An 18,511-nucleotide genomic window follows, 5' to 3' on the forward strand; every position below is an offset into this window, starting at 1 on the left:
GGATAATGCAAATACATTAAAATTTTCAAATTTTTCATATTTTATTATTATTAACATAATTTCAAAAGAAGAGCAAAATCTGAGACATAGTGTCACCAACCTTTTGTTGAATTCTACTGGAATGACCCTTAAATATTCTAAAAGGTAAAAGTTTTTGCGTAGCGCAAAACTGCTGAACACGTAGGCAAATCACCTTTTCGCAAGCAAAATGCGAGCTGCGTAACGCTTCTTAACAAGGCCTGATATATATATATATATATAAATATATATATATATATATATATATATATATATATATATTATTTCCTTTTTTTAGTGGCTTCTTTCAATTGTCTGTATACAAATACATATTTAGAATATTTTAGAGAAAATAATTTTAATTCACTTTTTTTTCTTTAAAAAAAAATGCTTTAATAAAAATCATTTAAAAACATTTATTGCACTCAAAAAAATTAAAAAAATAAATATTATGCAGTTTGTTATAAATGTAGTTTCATTAGCAAAAGAGTCATTAAATAGTTTTCTCAGTTCATTAATTCCATCAATAAGGAATTGGATCTTCTCACTCTACAGCTAATTTGCTAACAGTAATAACCGATAGGTTTTATCATGCAATAGATGAAGGTAGAGAGGTTAAGGCCATTGCTCTTGACATTTCTAAAGCTTTTGATAAAATTTGGCATGTTGGTCTTCTCCATAAGCTTTTTTCTTACGATGTATCAGGTAACATCTTTAAGATTATTGAGTCCTTCCTTTCCAATTGTAGTATAAAGTTGTCCTCGATGGACAGTACTCTTTTTCTTACTCTGCAACTTTAGAGGCTCCTCAAGGGGCTATCCTTGGCCCTGACTCTTTTTAATTTACATTAACAATCTTTCAGATATTTTCACATCTAAGGTGGCATTGTTCGCTGATGATACTACCATTTATTCTTGTCATGATATGAAGTAAACACTCTCTGTTTGCTTGGAGGGGGCATTTGAGATTAAAAAGGATCTCACTTCTGCTACAACATGGTGCTCACAGTGGCTGGTAAACTTTAACTCAGATAAAACTCAATTTTTTTCAGCCAATTATTATCGCAATAATTTAGATCTTTCTATACTTATCAATGGTAATATACTCGATGAGTCATCAACCCATCATCTTCTAGGATTAACTCTTACTTCCATTCTTTCTTGGAAACCATATATCAAATCCATTGCAAAATCAGCATCTGCTAAGGTTGCATCTCTTTATTGAGCTCGACACTTTCTTACTCCGGATTCTATTCTCTATCTCTATAAATCTTAAATTTGGTCTTGTATGGAATACTATTGCCATATCTGGGGTGGATCTTCTAATGATGCCTTTTCTCTTTTAGACATTGTGCAAAAATGTATTGTAAACATAGTTGGACCTGCTCTTGCAGCCAAACTCCAACCATTAACACATTGTTGTAATGTTGCTTCTCTTTCTCTTTTCTATAAATACTTTAATGGGCAATTGCTCTAAAAAGCTAGCGTCTGTTGTGCCATCTACTAAAATTCATTCTCTCATTACTTGCCATTTAATTAGTTTTTTTCCTCGAACATCAGTTCTTTGAACTCGCTCCTTTCATCTTGCTTTCCTGATTAATATAATTTGCAATCCTTTAAGTTGTCTGTCAATCATTACTTTGCTCTACAATCTTTATCTTTTCTCTACCAGTAACTTCCAACACTAATTAGAGGTTGCTTGCAGCCTTGTTGGAAGCGAAGATTTTTAAAAAAAAAAATTCAAAAAGTTAAAAATTTTTAAAGAAAAATTTATTAATTACCATTTGCACATTTTAGGCAATCTATTTGCTTGTCAGTTATGAATTATTTAAAACCAATTTTATATTTATTAACAAAATATATGAGCATATGTCTTTGAAAATTTATATTAAACAAATATAATTAAAATGTAGATTGTAGTTATAAACTAAAAAAAACTTTTTTAATTAAAATTAAAGAAAAGGAAAAAAAAAATGTTTTTGTGCAACATTTTTTAAGTTAAATATTGGATATTAAAAACTACTTTATTAATTGTATATTGTAATATTTTAAAAAACTTTTTTAAAATATTAGAATATACAATTAGATAATTAAATTAATTAGATAATTAATTAATTACTACTAATTAGATAATTAAAAATTAAAAAGTATAAAGACGATGTTTTTTTTAAAGAATATGAATTTAATGAACATTCAAGATTTATTGATGAAAACACATTAAAAATTTAGCAAGTATGATCAACTCTCAATTTAATAACTTTATTTATTTACTTAATATACTTCAATTTAATAACTTTAACTTAAAACACTGAGTGATTTGATAAAAAAATTATATAAAAAAAAAGTACCGATACAGGTATCAAACTCTGTACTGTTTCCTAAACAATCCCCATCCATATTGTTTACAATACATGTGCGACTTCTGTTTTTCATGCAATTGACACAGGTATCACTGCAGTTTGACCAATCAGTCCACTGCGTCCAGACTCCTAATTTAAACAAATTTAAAACAGTATTTTTTTATTTCAAAAGTAGAATACAGCACTTAAATAAAGTAATATAATTCATTTAAATCAAGGATTAATTATTGACTTTTAAATTAATAATTGTTAAAGAATTTTATGTTTACTAAATAATTAATAAATTATTACCTATAAATAAATATTTAGTACTAATTAAATACAACTAACTAAATTAACTTAAAGATAATCATTAAAATTAAATATAATTTATAAGCATATTAGAACTATAAACAATTTACTAGTATATATTATATAGTTAAATATATTTTAAGTTATTAAGCATTTTTTAATAAATATGCTTTTTTTCGACTTTTTAATTTTGTTGTATATTATTCTCTTACCTTTAATTATACTCTGTAATATTTGTTCTAGGAAATTATCCTAATGTTCTAAAATGCTATTTTAAGAACTTTAAAATCAGAAAATTTTATGAAAAAGTGACTAACCAGCTTATTTTTTCTAATTTGTTTGTAACTCAAAAAAGCTATGTTGGTAGTTTGTATTTGAGAATTCAAGATTTCTTGAATTATTAGTTTATGTTGATGACATTAGAGAGTCTGTCATTAAGTAAACATTTTTGAATTATTGCTTCAAATAATCATTGCAATCATCTTCTAATCTACCATCTGAAACCACTTAAACAGAGATCCAAGGGACACCATGGCGTCTTTGTCTAAACAATTTTATAAGTGATCTATATTAGTCAGTTAAATTAATATATAATTGTCCTCATTAGCTTATGTGATATTACTTGAATTGCTGCTTGGAGTCATATTATCGCAAGATCAAGATTAATCTTGCTGGTGTTTCATACAACTCTAGTCTCTTTGGCATGGGATCAATAATAAGAGGGATCAATATCTGCAATAATTTGTTTATTGTGTAGACTAAGCAGTAATTACTCTTCAAAACAACCAAGTTTTTCGTTGAAGAACCGATAAAGTTCCATTCTTGGATTGCTGGTTTATGTTGTAATGGCTATTTGTATTTATAAAAGGCTCGGCAAAGACTCTGTAATGGAGGCAAAAACAGAGTCATTGGTGAGCCCTTATACAATTGCCTGAACTGGCTAGCCATAAAAAAACTATTAATGCCATAAAACTTCATTTTCTAGAAATAAAGAGTTTTTTTACTGAATGAACTAGACAGTGATAGTCATCAAAACATTTTACGGAGATCTGATTTGCGTGCTTGTGAAGAATTATTCAGTATTTGTAATCACCATTTTCATTACTTTGGAAAAAAATTTGAAAAGAAAAATGACAAATACTTTGATGTTTATAAAGTGCAGAAAAAATGTAAAATGTAAATTAATTGCTAATATATGTAGTTTCTATCTGCAAAAGAATGCAAAACACATATCTTTAACATGCTTTTTTATTTTACAATATCTATAATGATAGCAAAACACTTAGAGTATTAGGGATAAGAGTTTTATCTGGGTGGAAATTATATAGTAGCTGTAAGTCAAAAACAGATGTACCAGCAAAATACCTTACTGAAAATGAAACAGATGAAGTATTGGCACAAGAAGATGAACTATTGACTCATTAATTCATCCCTAGAAAGTTTAGGAAAATCTCCTATTAATTTACAAGTGTTGCTTTGCATCAACAAGTTGCCTCTGCCAAGAAAAAATAAAAAACATCAATATAAAAGATTGGTAAAGATTTAGCAGACTTTTATAAAATAAATCATTCATATTTTATAGATGATAATACTTATTTAAAAACAAGGCAAAATAAAGCATCAAACTTACTGTTATGATATCCAATCTACTGTTATGATACTGTTGATGAAGAAAAGATATGACTATAAAAAAAATTACAAATTCTTATTTTACCTCCTGAACCTTTGTCTAGAAAGAATGCTTCTAACTACTTTGAAGTTAGTATAAATGTTATTCAAAAAGCACACAAAATGAAACACAATAATGGCATACTTTCACTCCCATTGAACAAAATTGGAAAAAGTATTCAACCTATAATTGTCTAAATTTTTAAAGGTTTTTATGAAAATGAATAATTGCAGTTGCTGAAGAAAAAAACTTAATGAAAAAAAGAATTTAATGATATAAAATAAAGTTTATACATTTAAATGGTCCATCTGAACAGATTTTCTGGCCAAAAAAGAACAACTATTGTTGGATACCAATCCCTAATGTAATATTGTTAAAAAAGTAACAACAATAAAATTAGACAATTATTATCAAATTTCAAATAAAGATTTGATTAAAATCATAAAATAGATATTTGAAAATCAATAAGTTTAGTTATAAATATAAATAAAAAAATTACATTAAAATTTAAGTATGCATAGTTTGTTTATTATAAGGAAGAATACGAAAAGCCAAATACACTATAATTAATTTTTTTATAAAATTTTTCATATAACTTTTAACCCATAAATTTTTTAATAAAGAAATAATTTGTCATTCTGTACTCAAAACATATACTAATCTAATTTTAAATTTCGAGTTAAAAAAACATACCACACACCCCAAATTCTTGCTGATGTTTGTATTCAATATTTTAATATTTGTAATTGATTTATTGGTACTTTATAATTATGAGTTTTTCTATATAAGAGTTCAAATTTATATATGAGTTGGGTTTTTTTTACGAGTTTGATTACAATATGAGTTTTTTATTTATGTATCTAAACTCTTTTTATGTATCTATATAACTAAGTTTTTAGCTTTCTATCCTTTAAAGACTTGGTTTTATAACGAAAAATGTTATCGTTACTTTCATTACTATGAAAATGGTACTATCATTACAATGAAACCCAAATTTTTACTATAAAACAAAAATTTTCTAAAGAACAAGAAATTAATCCTTGGAAGCAGTATAAATGCGTTATGGACAGTCTATTGTAAATTTAAGATATATACATATACATATATATACATATACATAAATATATATATGTATATATATAAATATATATATATATATATATATATATATATATATATATATATATATATATATATATATATATATACATATATATATATATATATATATATATATATATATATGTATATATATATATATATATGTATATATATATATATAAATATATATATATATAAATATATATATATATATATATATATATATATATATATATATATATATATATATATATATATATTTATGTATTGATGATTGATGATTGCGAACTATGAAAACCATTCTATTTAAATTATAGAAAGATATTGCATAGTTAAAAACTATATTTTTTACAACAAATGTAAATGTTTTTAAACAATTTGTACAATGAATTTTAGAAAACAACAACGAAAATGGTTGTTTCAATAAACTTTTTAAATTTAATAGTCGAAAACATAACAAAGTTATTTTTTATAATGCTTTGTAAACTTTCTAATAAAATGTTTTTAATTAGGCTAAAAACTTTTAAATAAAGTTTTATTACGCTATTAAATAAATTATCATAAATAGGAAAATAAAATTTTTATTTTAAAAGAACTTTTTTTAATGATGAATGTAAATGTTTTGAAACAATCTGTTTTAATAATTTTATAAACAACGACAACAACAATATTTTTCATCAAACTTATTTTTTAATTCATAAAGTTAATATAGTCAAAAACATAAAGGTTTTTTGTTGCTTGATAAACTTTCTAATTAAATGTTTTCATACTAAAAACACTTAAATAAAAAGTTTACAAAACATTAAAGACAAAAAAAACTTTTAAACAAAAAAGATTAAATATAAATTAATATTTTGAAAGGTTATATTTAGATTAAAAAATTTTGCATTTTATGATTCTTTTTGAATACCATTTCATAAACAATTTAATTTTATGATTAACTTTCTAATTAAACAAGTATGCCTAACATTATAAAAACATAAGAAAAGATAAAAATTTTAAAGATTCAACCTTGACTTAATTATAAGCATAATTTTCTATTCTAAATAATTTTCTACCAAAGTTTATATTAGTTGACTTTTTTTTTAGAGTATGGTTTTTATTATTATTCTTTTTAATTTCTTATTGTTCAAGATTTATTTCCTTTTTTATTGATTAAACGTGTTTATAGTTTTCATTTTTGAAGGGTTTTTCAGCCTTTTTAAAGGGTTTTTTTTAAAGAGTTAAAAAGCCATGGTCAATCTTTCAAAAAAAAATAATTTTATGCGTAGTCAGGTATCAAGTGTAACAACATTCACCATTAGGAGCTTCTGATCACGGATTGATTACTCAAACACTATTATATCATTATTTTTCATCATTAGAATTCCCCATTCATTGTATCTCCATTCATTGTACATCTTACAATTACCTTAAAGCTGACTGGGACATGATTTTCTTTGAGATGCCTCTTGGTTAGAAATCTTTTATCCTTTTGACAATTGTGCTTCTTATGTAACTTCTTGGATTTGGGCTGACATGGAATCTTACATTCCCTCAAGACGATTCCAAGCCAAGGCTAACTATTCTTAATGGTTCACCACTTATTAAGCAGCTGCAATTTTCAATATTGACTATTTCTTCCAAATCTATCACCAAAACAAATTTCCAGAAAACAGATGTCTATTTACTATTGCTAGGAACTATTGTGAAAAAGTTTTGTCTAATGCCAAAGCCAGCTATTCTCAGGTCACTAAATCTTGCACGTTATCTCAAAAATAGTCTCCAGAGACTTCTGGAGAATCTTTAACAGTGTCTATAATAAAGGGAAATCTGTCTTTCCTCCTCTCTTGCAATGTTCATATTTTGTTACCTCACCTAAATACAAAGCTGAATTGCTTGCTAAGAACTTTTCATCAATCTTATCTATTGATTCCACTAACAATATCGTACCTGATTTAAGAAGTACTGCAGAAGTGTTTTCAGGAGGTGTCGCCTATACTTTTAAAACTATAAAACAAGGAGGGATGTACCAGAATTCCGGCCGGATTTTGTGACTTTTAGGTCATTCTGGTTCTGGCCAGAATTACAATATTTCAGGCCAGATTGAGAGAATTTATTGTTTACCTTTTTCTAAAGACATGTGGCACAGACTCTGTAAATTAAATCAAAAAATTATTTTGCTACAGGCAATGAAGAACTATTGGTAAACCTAGGTAACAAACACAAAATTCTTAACAAACATAATGTAGTTTTATTTGCAATTATGTAATAAATTTTGTAAGGATTTCTAAAGGTTTAGGAATATTGTGGTACAAAAAGAGTTCTTTTTTCTCAAAAATGACTTTCCTCTGAGAATAGCCTCATTCTAAATGTTACTTAAATTTTAAATAATTAAAAAGTATAGGATGCCTAATACAGTAAATATTTTAATTTTAACCTAGATGGAAAAATAGAAAACAAAGAAATAATTTTAAATATGAATATTATGCAGGTTAAAACTTTCAATAAATAAAATTATAAGAAACAAAAACAACATATGAGATTTAAATGAAACAAGAATCAAATAAAATAGGTTTTAATTTGATTCCTATTATCGAATTTTATTAACAATTCCAGCAAATACGGTTCCGAATTTAAAAATTCAAAATTTTCAATCTGGTACACCCCTAATAACAAGTGCTTATCATTAATATCATTATCATTTATAAAGATAATGATTTTTTCAAAAATACTGGGGTGCAATCTGACTTGTCTAACATCCAAATAGTCTTTTTAATATTATAAGCAAGGTTTTTGAGTCTTTAATTAACAAACACTTAATCCTCCATCTTAAATCTAATAACTTTTCCTTTTACTGCTGATTTGTTAACTGTAGTAACAGATAGGTTTTATTGTGCATTAGTTAGCTGTGGAGAGGTTATGGCTATCGCTGTTGACATTTTTAAAGCCTTTGATAAAGTGTGGCATGCAGGTCTTCTCCATAAGCTCTCTTTTTAAGTGTATCAGGTAACATATTCTAGACTAATGAGTCCTTTCTTACCAATTGTAGTATTTAAGTTGTCCTCGATGGAAAGCACTTCATTTCCTCTAACTTCAGGTGTTTTTCAAAATTTAATCTTTTGGTTTAATTTACATTTAACAAATGTAAGTTAAAAAAAATTAATTTATTGTTGTTATAGGATGATATTACCATTGATTCTCATCTTGATAAAAAGCCAACACTCTCGGATTGTTTGGAGGGGGCATTTGAGCTTGAAAAGGATCTATCATAATAATATTTATCTAGGATTTATCCTAGATAAATATTATTATGAACAGTCATGTACTCGATGAGTAACGGTAATGTACTCAATGATCTAACCTTTGTCTTCAAGGATTAACTCTTACTTCCAATCTTTCTTGGAAACCATATATCAATCCATTGCAAAACTAGCATCTGCTAAGGTTGCTTCTTTTTAACATGCTTGTCATTTTTTTAATTCAGATTCTATTCTTTATCTTTATAAATCTCAAACCCGTCCTCGTATAAAATACTCTTGCCATATCTTGAGCGAATCTTTGAATGATGCCCTTTCTTTTTTAAACAAGGTGCAAAAACACATTGTAAACATAGCTGGACCTGCTCTTACCGCAAACTTTAACCACTGTCTTATCATCGCAATGTTGCTTTCTTTTTTCTATAAATACTATAATGGGCGCTGCTCTAAATGAGTTAGTGTCTCTTATGCCATCTACTAAATCTCATTTTTGTGTAACTCACCATTCAATTAAGTTTTCTCCTTTTAATATGACTAGAAAAAAACTAGACTATTATTTGTCTAGTTTTTTTCCTCGAACATCAGTTCTTTGGAATTTGTTTCCTTCAACTTGTTTCCTGATTCATATAATTTGCAATCTTTTAAGTTGTCTGTTAATCGTTATTTTGTTTCATAAACTTCATCTTTTCTTTCTTAGTAACTTCCAACTCTAATAATGGTTGCTTTCAGCCTTGATGAAGTGAAGATGGTGATGTATATATATATATATATATATATATATATATATATATATATATATATATATATATATATATATATATATATATATATATATATATATATATATATATACATATATATATATACATATATATATATATATATATATATATATAAATATATATGTACATACATATACATATATATATATATATATATATATATATATATATATATATATATATATATATATATATATATATATATATATATATATATATAGAACCCTTAGATGTTGTCCGAAAGTTTTTTCCATATTTTGTTGACAAAAAGTAAAAATTAAAATGCAAGACTGGAATTTTTTTTTTTTATTAATGATAGACTGCCTGCCCAAACCAAACCCTCAGTCGATGTAGCAGCACTCCCTTGCGGATCAGGCTATTTGTCAGTCGATGTAGCAGCACTCCCTTACGAGTCAGGCTATTTGTCAGTCGATGTAGCAGCACTCCCTTGCGAGTCAGGCTATAAGATAGTCGATGTAGCAACACTCTGCGCATGATTTACAGTAAAAAAAATAAAAATAAAAACATTTTATTAAAAAAAATAAAAATAAAAACATTTCATTAAAAAAAATAAAAATAAAAAATTGTTTATATTGTTAAAAACATTCAGAATGTTTTAAAAACATTCAGAATGTTTTTAAAAACATTCTGGTCAATTAAATTTGCGTTTTTGTGGTTTTTTTATTTAACAATTAATTTGTAATTAAATTAATGGTTTTGACTTTCTTCCAACACGAAAATGTTGGACGAAAGTCAAAAGTAATTAAAAGTGACGTATCTGTTGGCGTAAGAATCACTTTTTTCCTTCCGGTCTTCCCAAAGACAACAAACTATAGATATATATATATATATATATATATATATATATATATATATATATATATATATATATATATATATATATATATATATATATATATATATATATATATATATATATATATATATATATAAGGGTAGGCCACAGTACCATATAAAATTTTCAAAGAGTCAATTTTACTTATGTCTGCATCAGATATTGTTCTTTTACTATAAAATGCATTTTTTATTTTGAAAGTGTTTACGCAGCATATATCTAAGTTCTGCCGAATTTCATTTTAAGTCTGAATTATTTGAACAACAATATAAACACAAAAACTCCATTACATCTGTTCCACTTTTTTAAATTTGTTTGGTTAATTACTTACAAATAATGGTATATTTCAATTGTTTTTTATATAAGCAAACAAAGTTCACGCATGCTTTATTAATTTTACCACTTTTGAAGATTTTTTTGCAATGCAATGACTTTTTATTCTCAAAAAAACATGCTTAAAATACTGAATATACTAAACAATATGCTTATCATAGCTTGCGTTTTAACAAATTGTTAAAACTATATATAACCGCTATTTAAAATAACAATAGCGTGTAGTAATATTAATTTTTTTTGTAAGAAAGTTTACAATTTTTAAATAGTTGCTACTGAATAAATTTATACTATAATACTAATTGAAGTATCGTTATAAAAAATGAACTAATTCTACAGCTACATTAACTTTTGCATTCGTTTTAAAGTAAAATAATCATCATGTTTAATTGTTAATATTTTCTATTAGTCTTGATTCATTTTAAAAATGACATCTCTTTTCCAAAAGAAATATAAATCAACAAAAAACAATCTGGCAGAGTCAATGAAAAAGAAATCCACAAAAGCATTAAAATCATCAGATGAAATTTGCTTAGTTAGATACCCACTTGAAGATAATAATACCAGTTCTCTGCCTACTACTCGCGATGTCTACAAATTTTTTAGGATTATATACTTTTAAAATTTTTTCAAATTTCAGTTGGTGTGTTATACAATTTTTTTCCTATTTGAAAATAATGTGCTTTAATTGAATTTCTGCTTTTGTTTGTTAAGATATCACTTAAAAATGATGAACAATTCCTTTCAAGTATTTTCTAAATATAAAAAAGAATTAAATATTAAAAGCGATATTTCAAAATTAAAGTTACTTGCTAAATTAACAATATAAACTGTTAAAGTATTTTGGATAAAGCTGATATTCCTTGCAAGCAGGTAAAATACATTGTTGAAAGTATTTTAAACCATCATGATATGTGGAATAAGCTTGCAAAGTCTAAATGTAAAAAATTTTCAAAGAAAGATTTACTTGTTCTAGATTTCAAAAAAAAAAGGATGATATTTTTGATATCAGTTCTCCAAATTTTAAAGTTTATGTTAAAAAAACCAGACCAAGTAAAGATGCAAAAGAAGATATTGCCTGGTTTGCAGTTCTCAAATGTGAAGTTACAACTGGAGGAATAAGTGGGAAAGATAATTTATTAAAATTGAGTCTAAAAAAAAAAAAAAAGAAAAAGAAAAAAAGAAAAAGAAAAAGAAGAAAAAGAAAAATCAAGAATCGATAAAGAAAAGAGAAAAAAATATAACAATGAAACTGATTTTAACTTTGATAATAGTAGCGACTCAACTAAAGAATGGATTGTTGCTGGGTCTAGAGGGTCTGGGTCTAGAGGGTCTGAGAGCTCTAATTTGTTTTTGTTTTTGTTTTTAAACTGCTTTTATTTTTGATTTGTATATGAAACTCTAAAATGTTTTTAGGTGGTGTTAAAGCTAAAGAAGTGGACAATTCAATAAATACAATTAGAAGAGCAGGTAAGCAAAAAAGGCAAATTATGTCAATAGGTTTAATTTCAGAGTTTAAAACAAAAGTTAAATCAGATTATTCAACTCTTCACTGGGATGGGAAAAGTCTGACCATTTAACTGTTTTAGTAATTGGTTTTCCAAACTACTCAAAAAGAAAAATTTTATCTATTAAACCTATTCAGTCTGGTACAGAAATTTTTATCGGTTGAGGAATTATAGAAGATTTAAACGAATGGGATCTTAACAAAAATATTGTTGCCCAAGTTTTTGAGTTTCACAAAGGCTTATAATACTGGTGTAAGAAACAGAGCAGCAAAACTCTTCTTGAGGAAACCAAATCTATAAAAATGCTTCTCTGGCTTGCATGTCACATCATGTTTTAGAACTGATTCTTGGGTCATTTTGGAATGCTTTATTTCAAAAGGAGACGACATCTGATGATAATATTGAGTTCAAAATTTTTAAAAAGGAATGGCTGAACTCTGAAAAAATTCCTCTCAAAATTTCTAATAGGACCATCGATCTTGAAAATCCTTTCTTAAAAAAAAAAAAGCAAACAAAACTTGCAATTTTTTTGGGAAAGTATTACAATCTAAGCATAATGCACAAGATGATTATAAAGAAGCTGCAGAAATAACAATTTTTCTATTAGGTGGAGAGGAACCCAAGAAATGGAAAACATGTGGTGCTAGTCATCATGCCAGATGGATAACGCATTTACTGTACACATAAAAGATTTTCATCAAGATTCCATTAGTTCATCTTTAAAGATGAACTAATGGAATCTGATTTAAGCAATTTAAAAATACTTTTGACTTTCAGCTCAGCCATTTACATTAAAGCTTGGTTAGAAGTATCAAAAGCTAGTGATGCATCAATTAATGATAAAGTATACCAAACCTTTCATGCAGCCGCTAAAAAAGCCTAACAAGTTTTAAACAGACACTCTTGGTATCTAACCAAACAACTGTCTGTATTAAGTTTATTTTCAAAAAACCTTTCTCTAAATGGTAAAGAAAGAATTGCAAAAAAAATATTAGATTATGGAAAACTACTTGGTATCAATTGCAGTAAACCAACTCTTCCATTAATTAAAAAAAATTCTGAAATACTTTCTTATATTGGGAAAAAGTCATGGTTGATTTTTCACGACTTAAAAGATGACGGAAAATGGCTCAAAACTCATTGATCGGAAAAGGATGAGAATAATGACTATTTGAAGATGAAGCTATTTGTCAAAACTTTAAAAGTGATCCGGCTGAGAGTGGAATGTGAGAGTTGTGTTCCGATTACCTTGAAATACTTACAAAGGTACACCAGAAATTAATTAATAAATTAGAAAAAAAAATCAACACAAACAAAACAAAACATTAAAAACAGATTGTAATAATGTTTTTAATGATTGAAATATTTCTATTCTTTAGAATAAAGCTGTACGAAATGATATTTTTAACGTGATCAATAATCACAGAATTATTATTGGCAATATAAATAAAAAGCATTTATCTGCTGAGTTAGCACAGTATAAAAAACTGCTTCTATAGCACATTTTTTAGAGAATGAAATATCCTGCATTAGAAGATAGTTACGTATTTTAATGAAAAATATTATTTTTAACAAATAATTTTTATAGAAATAAAAACTACTATTGTTCCACTAAGTGGAAAGTTTTTGCTGAAAAATTTCAATCTTGACGTAATTTAGGTTTAAAATGAAAATAATCAAATCAAATTTGGCAGGACACAATAATGTTTTTATATAATTTTTTTGATATAATTTATGTTCTTATGTGTAAAGGATCGCATTTCTTTGCGATCCTTTACAGTGAAATTTTTTAAAAATTTTGTTTTTGGCCTACCCTAATATATATATATATATATATATATATATATATATATATATATATATATATATATATATATATATATATATATATATATATATATATATATATACATATATTAGGGCCCCGCAAATCATTTTTTATGATATCAAATCCGAATCAAATCAGGCGTTGATTTACAAATCGAGTCAAATCTCAAATCAAATCATCATTTTGAGGATATCTATGTTTTAGTTAAACTTAGATTTCCTTGAAATGCTTATTGGAATCATGATTCAATTCGATATATATATGTGAAGAAGTGAAGATGGTGATATATATATATATATATATATATATATATATATATATATATATATATATATATATATATATATATATATATATATATATATATATATATATATATATATATATATATATATTAGGGCTGTTCATGTGAACACAGGAAAAAAAAATTTTTCTCGGATTTGAATGCATAGTTGTTTATTTTGTGCCATTTGACATAGTAATTGACTGTGGAAAAAATCTTTCCAATCAGACAATGTTTAGGGGGTGCTCAATGACCATAAAGTTTTACGAAAAACGTCAAAAACGTGTAAAAAGTTCCAAAGTTCCAAAAATTTCTAGAACCTGGTTAGTTAGATTTTTTCCACTGAAATATTGTCTGATTGCGTGCTATATAGATTAATTAAAGTGCAGCAGATTAACTGTCATCAGGGCACCAGACTAAAAAATGTCTGCTAGTGTTTAAAACAACTGTGTTTATATCATTTTGTTAAAATTTGTATTCATAATTTTAATACTATTATTTAACTCAATTTAGAATTTGTTCAAACAGAATAAAAAGGTTTACAAGTATAAATATTATTTTTATTTGGAATTTCAGTTTGACAACAAATGTATTAATATTTTGATAGTACCTAACCTTAGTAACCTATTACAGAAAACTAGCATGGTAGTCTGGTAGTGTATTGTTTGTTATTAAGTGCAGATAATAATAATTTCTAATTTGAAAATATTTATTTAATTTCTTTAGTAATAATTATTATAATATATTGCTGCAGCTGCATAAACCAACAACTGAATGATAAGTTTGTATAATATGGTATTGAGTTTTGATTTTCTCATAATATTTCAGTTATCATTGAAATGGCAGCATCATCTCGTGTTGCTATCTCTACACAACTTCAAACCAAAATCTTTTTAATTGGACAACCAGAGCCAAATCTTCCAGATAAAGTTCTTCCCTTAACATCTGATGTTTTAAAAACATTTTTTTTATCATCTTAATTCAACCAAAAAGTCAGTGCCTGAAAGTCTTAAAACAACTGTTGATGAACTGATTATTATTTGGAATAAAGCCCGTATTCCGACAGCATTTCATCCGAATGTAGTCTTAAAGTTGAAAACTTTAGTCCAGGAATTTAAATTAATAAAAAAAAAAAAATCCAGATTGTCAGATTCTCAGAAATCGAGAGAGAAATCATTTACAGACACCATTGGCCTACTTTTTGACATTGCCCTCAAGGATGCTGAAACCATGATCAGAATTGAAGAAGATAAAGAATTTTTATTGGATCAGAGATGTCAGAGAAAAATGGTGATGTTTGGAGAGGAGAAAGAAATTAGAAGAAAGAAATGAAGCAAGGAAACAAGCAGAGAGAAAGCTAAAAGAAGAGCAAAGACAATCTGGTGCGAGTGCAATAGTTCCTGTTATTGAACCTTTACATGACGAAAGTTATAGTGATGACAACGATAACGATGCTGTTGATAATGACAAAATGGTTGATAGAGATTTTGAGATAGAAATCCCTGTTTATTACAGACAACAAGTCAGTAAAGCAAGTTCTTCAGGGTCAGCTGAATCAAGTTTAGCAAGTACTCCAAAACGACAATGTATCTTAGATACAATTCTTGACTCGCCTGATGTTTCATCAACATTAGACAGAATTAATCTATCTGACACAAAATTTACTATACTAGCAGCAGCAATTGCAAGGGCTGGTGGACAGAACCTCGATGATGGATCATTGTCACGTTCTACAGTCCGTAGAAAACGAACCTATCATCGATCAAATATTGAAGCCACTGTTCGAACTGAATTCTGCGATTTGGACAAACCACCATTAATCGTCCACTGGGATGGCAAACTGATGATAGATCGTACAAATTCTGCAGCCCCTAAAGCAAATGTTGACCGGCTATCTGTAGGTGTGACAGGTCACAATGTTGACAAAATACTTGGAATAGCAAAACTATCAGCTGGAACTGGAGAAGCCCAAGCAAAAGCAGTTATTCATCTGCTTAATTTCTGGGACATAATTGGTGATGTTATTGGAATGAGTTTTGATACTACAGCCTCTAACACTGGCTCCAAAAATGGTGCATGTGTAGTTCTAGAGAAACATATAGGTAGAAATTTGTTATATTTCGCTTGCAGACACCATGTTCATGAGATCATAGTAGCAGGAGTGTTTGGATCACTATTTGGACCATCATCTGGTCCCAACCTATACCTCTTTTCCAGAGATTTCAGCAATATTGGCCCAAAGTTAATCAAGGAAATTTTAAACCTCTGGATGACATTCGAATGAAAATACCCCTGGTGCAAGAACTACAAAATGAAGTGATTGCATTCCTCAAAGAAAACCTGCATGTTAAAATGCCAAGGGATGACTACAAAGAAATCATGGATCTCTGTCTGTTAATACATGGAAAACTGCCGGATCAAGAAGAGAAAAATTATCATTTCAAGATCCCTGGTGCTTATCGCATGGCTCGCTGGATGGCCAAGGTTATTTATTGTTTTAAGATTTATTTATTTCGTGAAGAGTTCAAGTTGACCACAAAAGAGGAAAAAAATCTCTGTGAATTTTGCTTATTTGCTAGTCTGGTTTATGTAAAATCTTGGATATCATGCACAAATGCCAGCGATGCTCCAGTTAATGACTTGTTTCTGTTTCAGCAACTTAGGCAGTTTGCAGTTGTGAATAAAACGATTTCCGAAGCAGCAGTCAAGAACTTTCAAAACCATTTGTGGTACCTTTCACCAGAATTGGTCCCACTAGCTTTGTTTTCAAACAAACTTCAAACGGAAGAGAAGCGAAAAATGATTTCCAACATGAAATTTCACGGTGAGAACTGGTCTGAAAGGTTGATCAAATTAAAGAACATTGAAAGTCTAGAGAAGAAATCTCTGGACATGCTGGTGACATCAGTTTCAGCAAGTGCGTTGCGGTCAATGAAGGTTGATATTGATTTTCTGTTCAACAACGATCCAGCTACCTGGAATGATTCCCCAGAATACCAAGAAGGAAAAAATTTAGTATATTCATTGAAAGTAGTAAATGATGCTGCCGAACGATCTGTGACTTTAATTTCGATGTTTAATGAATCGATTACAAGGAATGAATCTGAAATGCAGAGGTTAATTCAGGTGGTTGAGGATCACAGAAAGCGAGTGCCAGATGCCAGAAAGTGTACTCTGAAGAGTTATAGTCCTCGCTAGCATTAACATTGCACGAACTATAATATTACAATAATTAAATGTTAATTGCTCATATGTTTTTTTGTTTATAATTCGTATTTTAATCAATGACAAAGAGTCAAAAATCCTAGTGTTTTATTTTGGAAAAATTCTGATATAACAAAAACCGCAGAACTTTAGTCGTATTGCAGTATTTTATTTCATTAATTTCTCTGCTAATAAACCAGTCTAAAGTGGATGTGGATTGTAATTTGTATTCAGAATTTAATATTTAGAGATAATTAAAACTGATCAAATCTGAAAAATCTAATTAACCGGGTTTTAGAAATTTGTGGAACTTTGTTACTTTTTCCATGTTTTTCACATTTTTCGTAAAACTTTATGGTCATTGAGCACCCCCTAAACATTATCTGATTGGAAAGATTTTTTGCACAGTTAATTACTATGTCAAATGGCACAAAATAAACAACTATGCAATCAAATCTGAAAAAAAAAAATTTTTTGGACAGCCCTAATATATAGATATATATATATATATATATATATATATATATATATATATATACATATGTTTTTATATATATATATATATATTTATATATGTATATATATATATTTATATATATGTATATATATATATATATATATATATATATATATATATATATATATATATATATATATATATATATATATGTATGTATATATAAATACATATATGTATATATATATATATATATATATATATATATATATCTACATATATTTAAAATTTCTTTTAAGCACCAAAAATGTAAACATTTTTATAAATAAGACAAATTTTTTAATTTGTAAAACCATTTTATTAATAAAAAATAATACGTTTTGACTAACACTAGTCATCTTCAGTTATTTGTTAAAATACCTATAAGGTTGTCTAATCAAAGAGAGTCTAATTAAATGCTTTATCAATAATATGTTTAAAATTAATAGTATTAAACTTGGGTTTTACTCTGACATAAACTACCTCTTAAAAGTATTTCAAATTCTATTAGTTTGCACAAGAATAATTATATTTTGTATTGTTT

At 26.9% G+C, this 18,511-nt stretch overlaps 1 protein-coding gene across 15 annotated transcripts in view; it reads right to left on the reverse strand.

Annotated features, from left to right (window-relative positions):
* LOC136080643 (SCO-spondin-like) overlaps positions 1 to 18,511 on the reverse strand; it is a 180,233-nt gene that overhangs the window by 68,822 nt on the left and 92,900 nt on the right. For all 15 annotated transcript variants that reach the window (XR_010638573.1, XM_065797570.1, XM_065797568.1 and 12 more), the window contains one exon: positions 2,366 to 2,506. Coding sequence is in view for 14 of the 15 variants with exons in the window: in XM_065797570.1 (XP_065653642.1) it covers positions 2,366 to 2,506 (141 nt within the window). In the remaining variant the exon portion in view is untranslated. The remainder of the gene's footprint in view (positions 1 to 2,365; positions 2,507 to 18,511) is intronic.

This window comes from Hydra vulgaris, chromosome 05, assembly GCF_038396675.1.
Source record: "Hydra vulgaris chromosome 05, alternate assembly HydraT2T_AEP".
NCBI lineage: Eukaryota > Metazoa > Cnidaria > Hydrozoa > Anthoathecata > Hydridae > Hydra > Hydra vulgaris.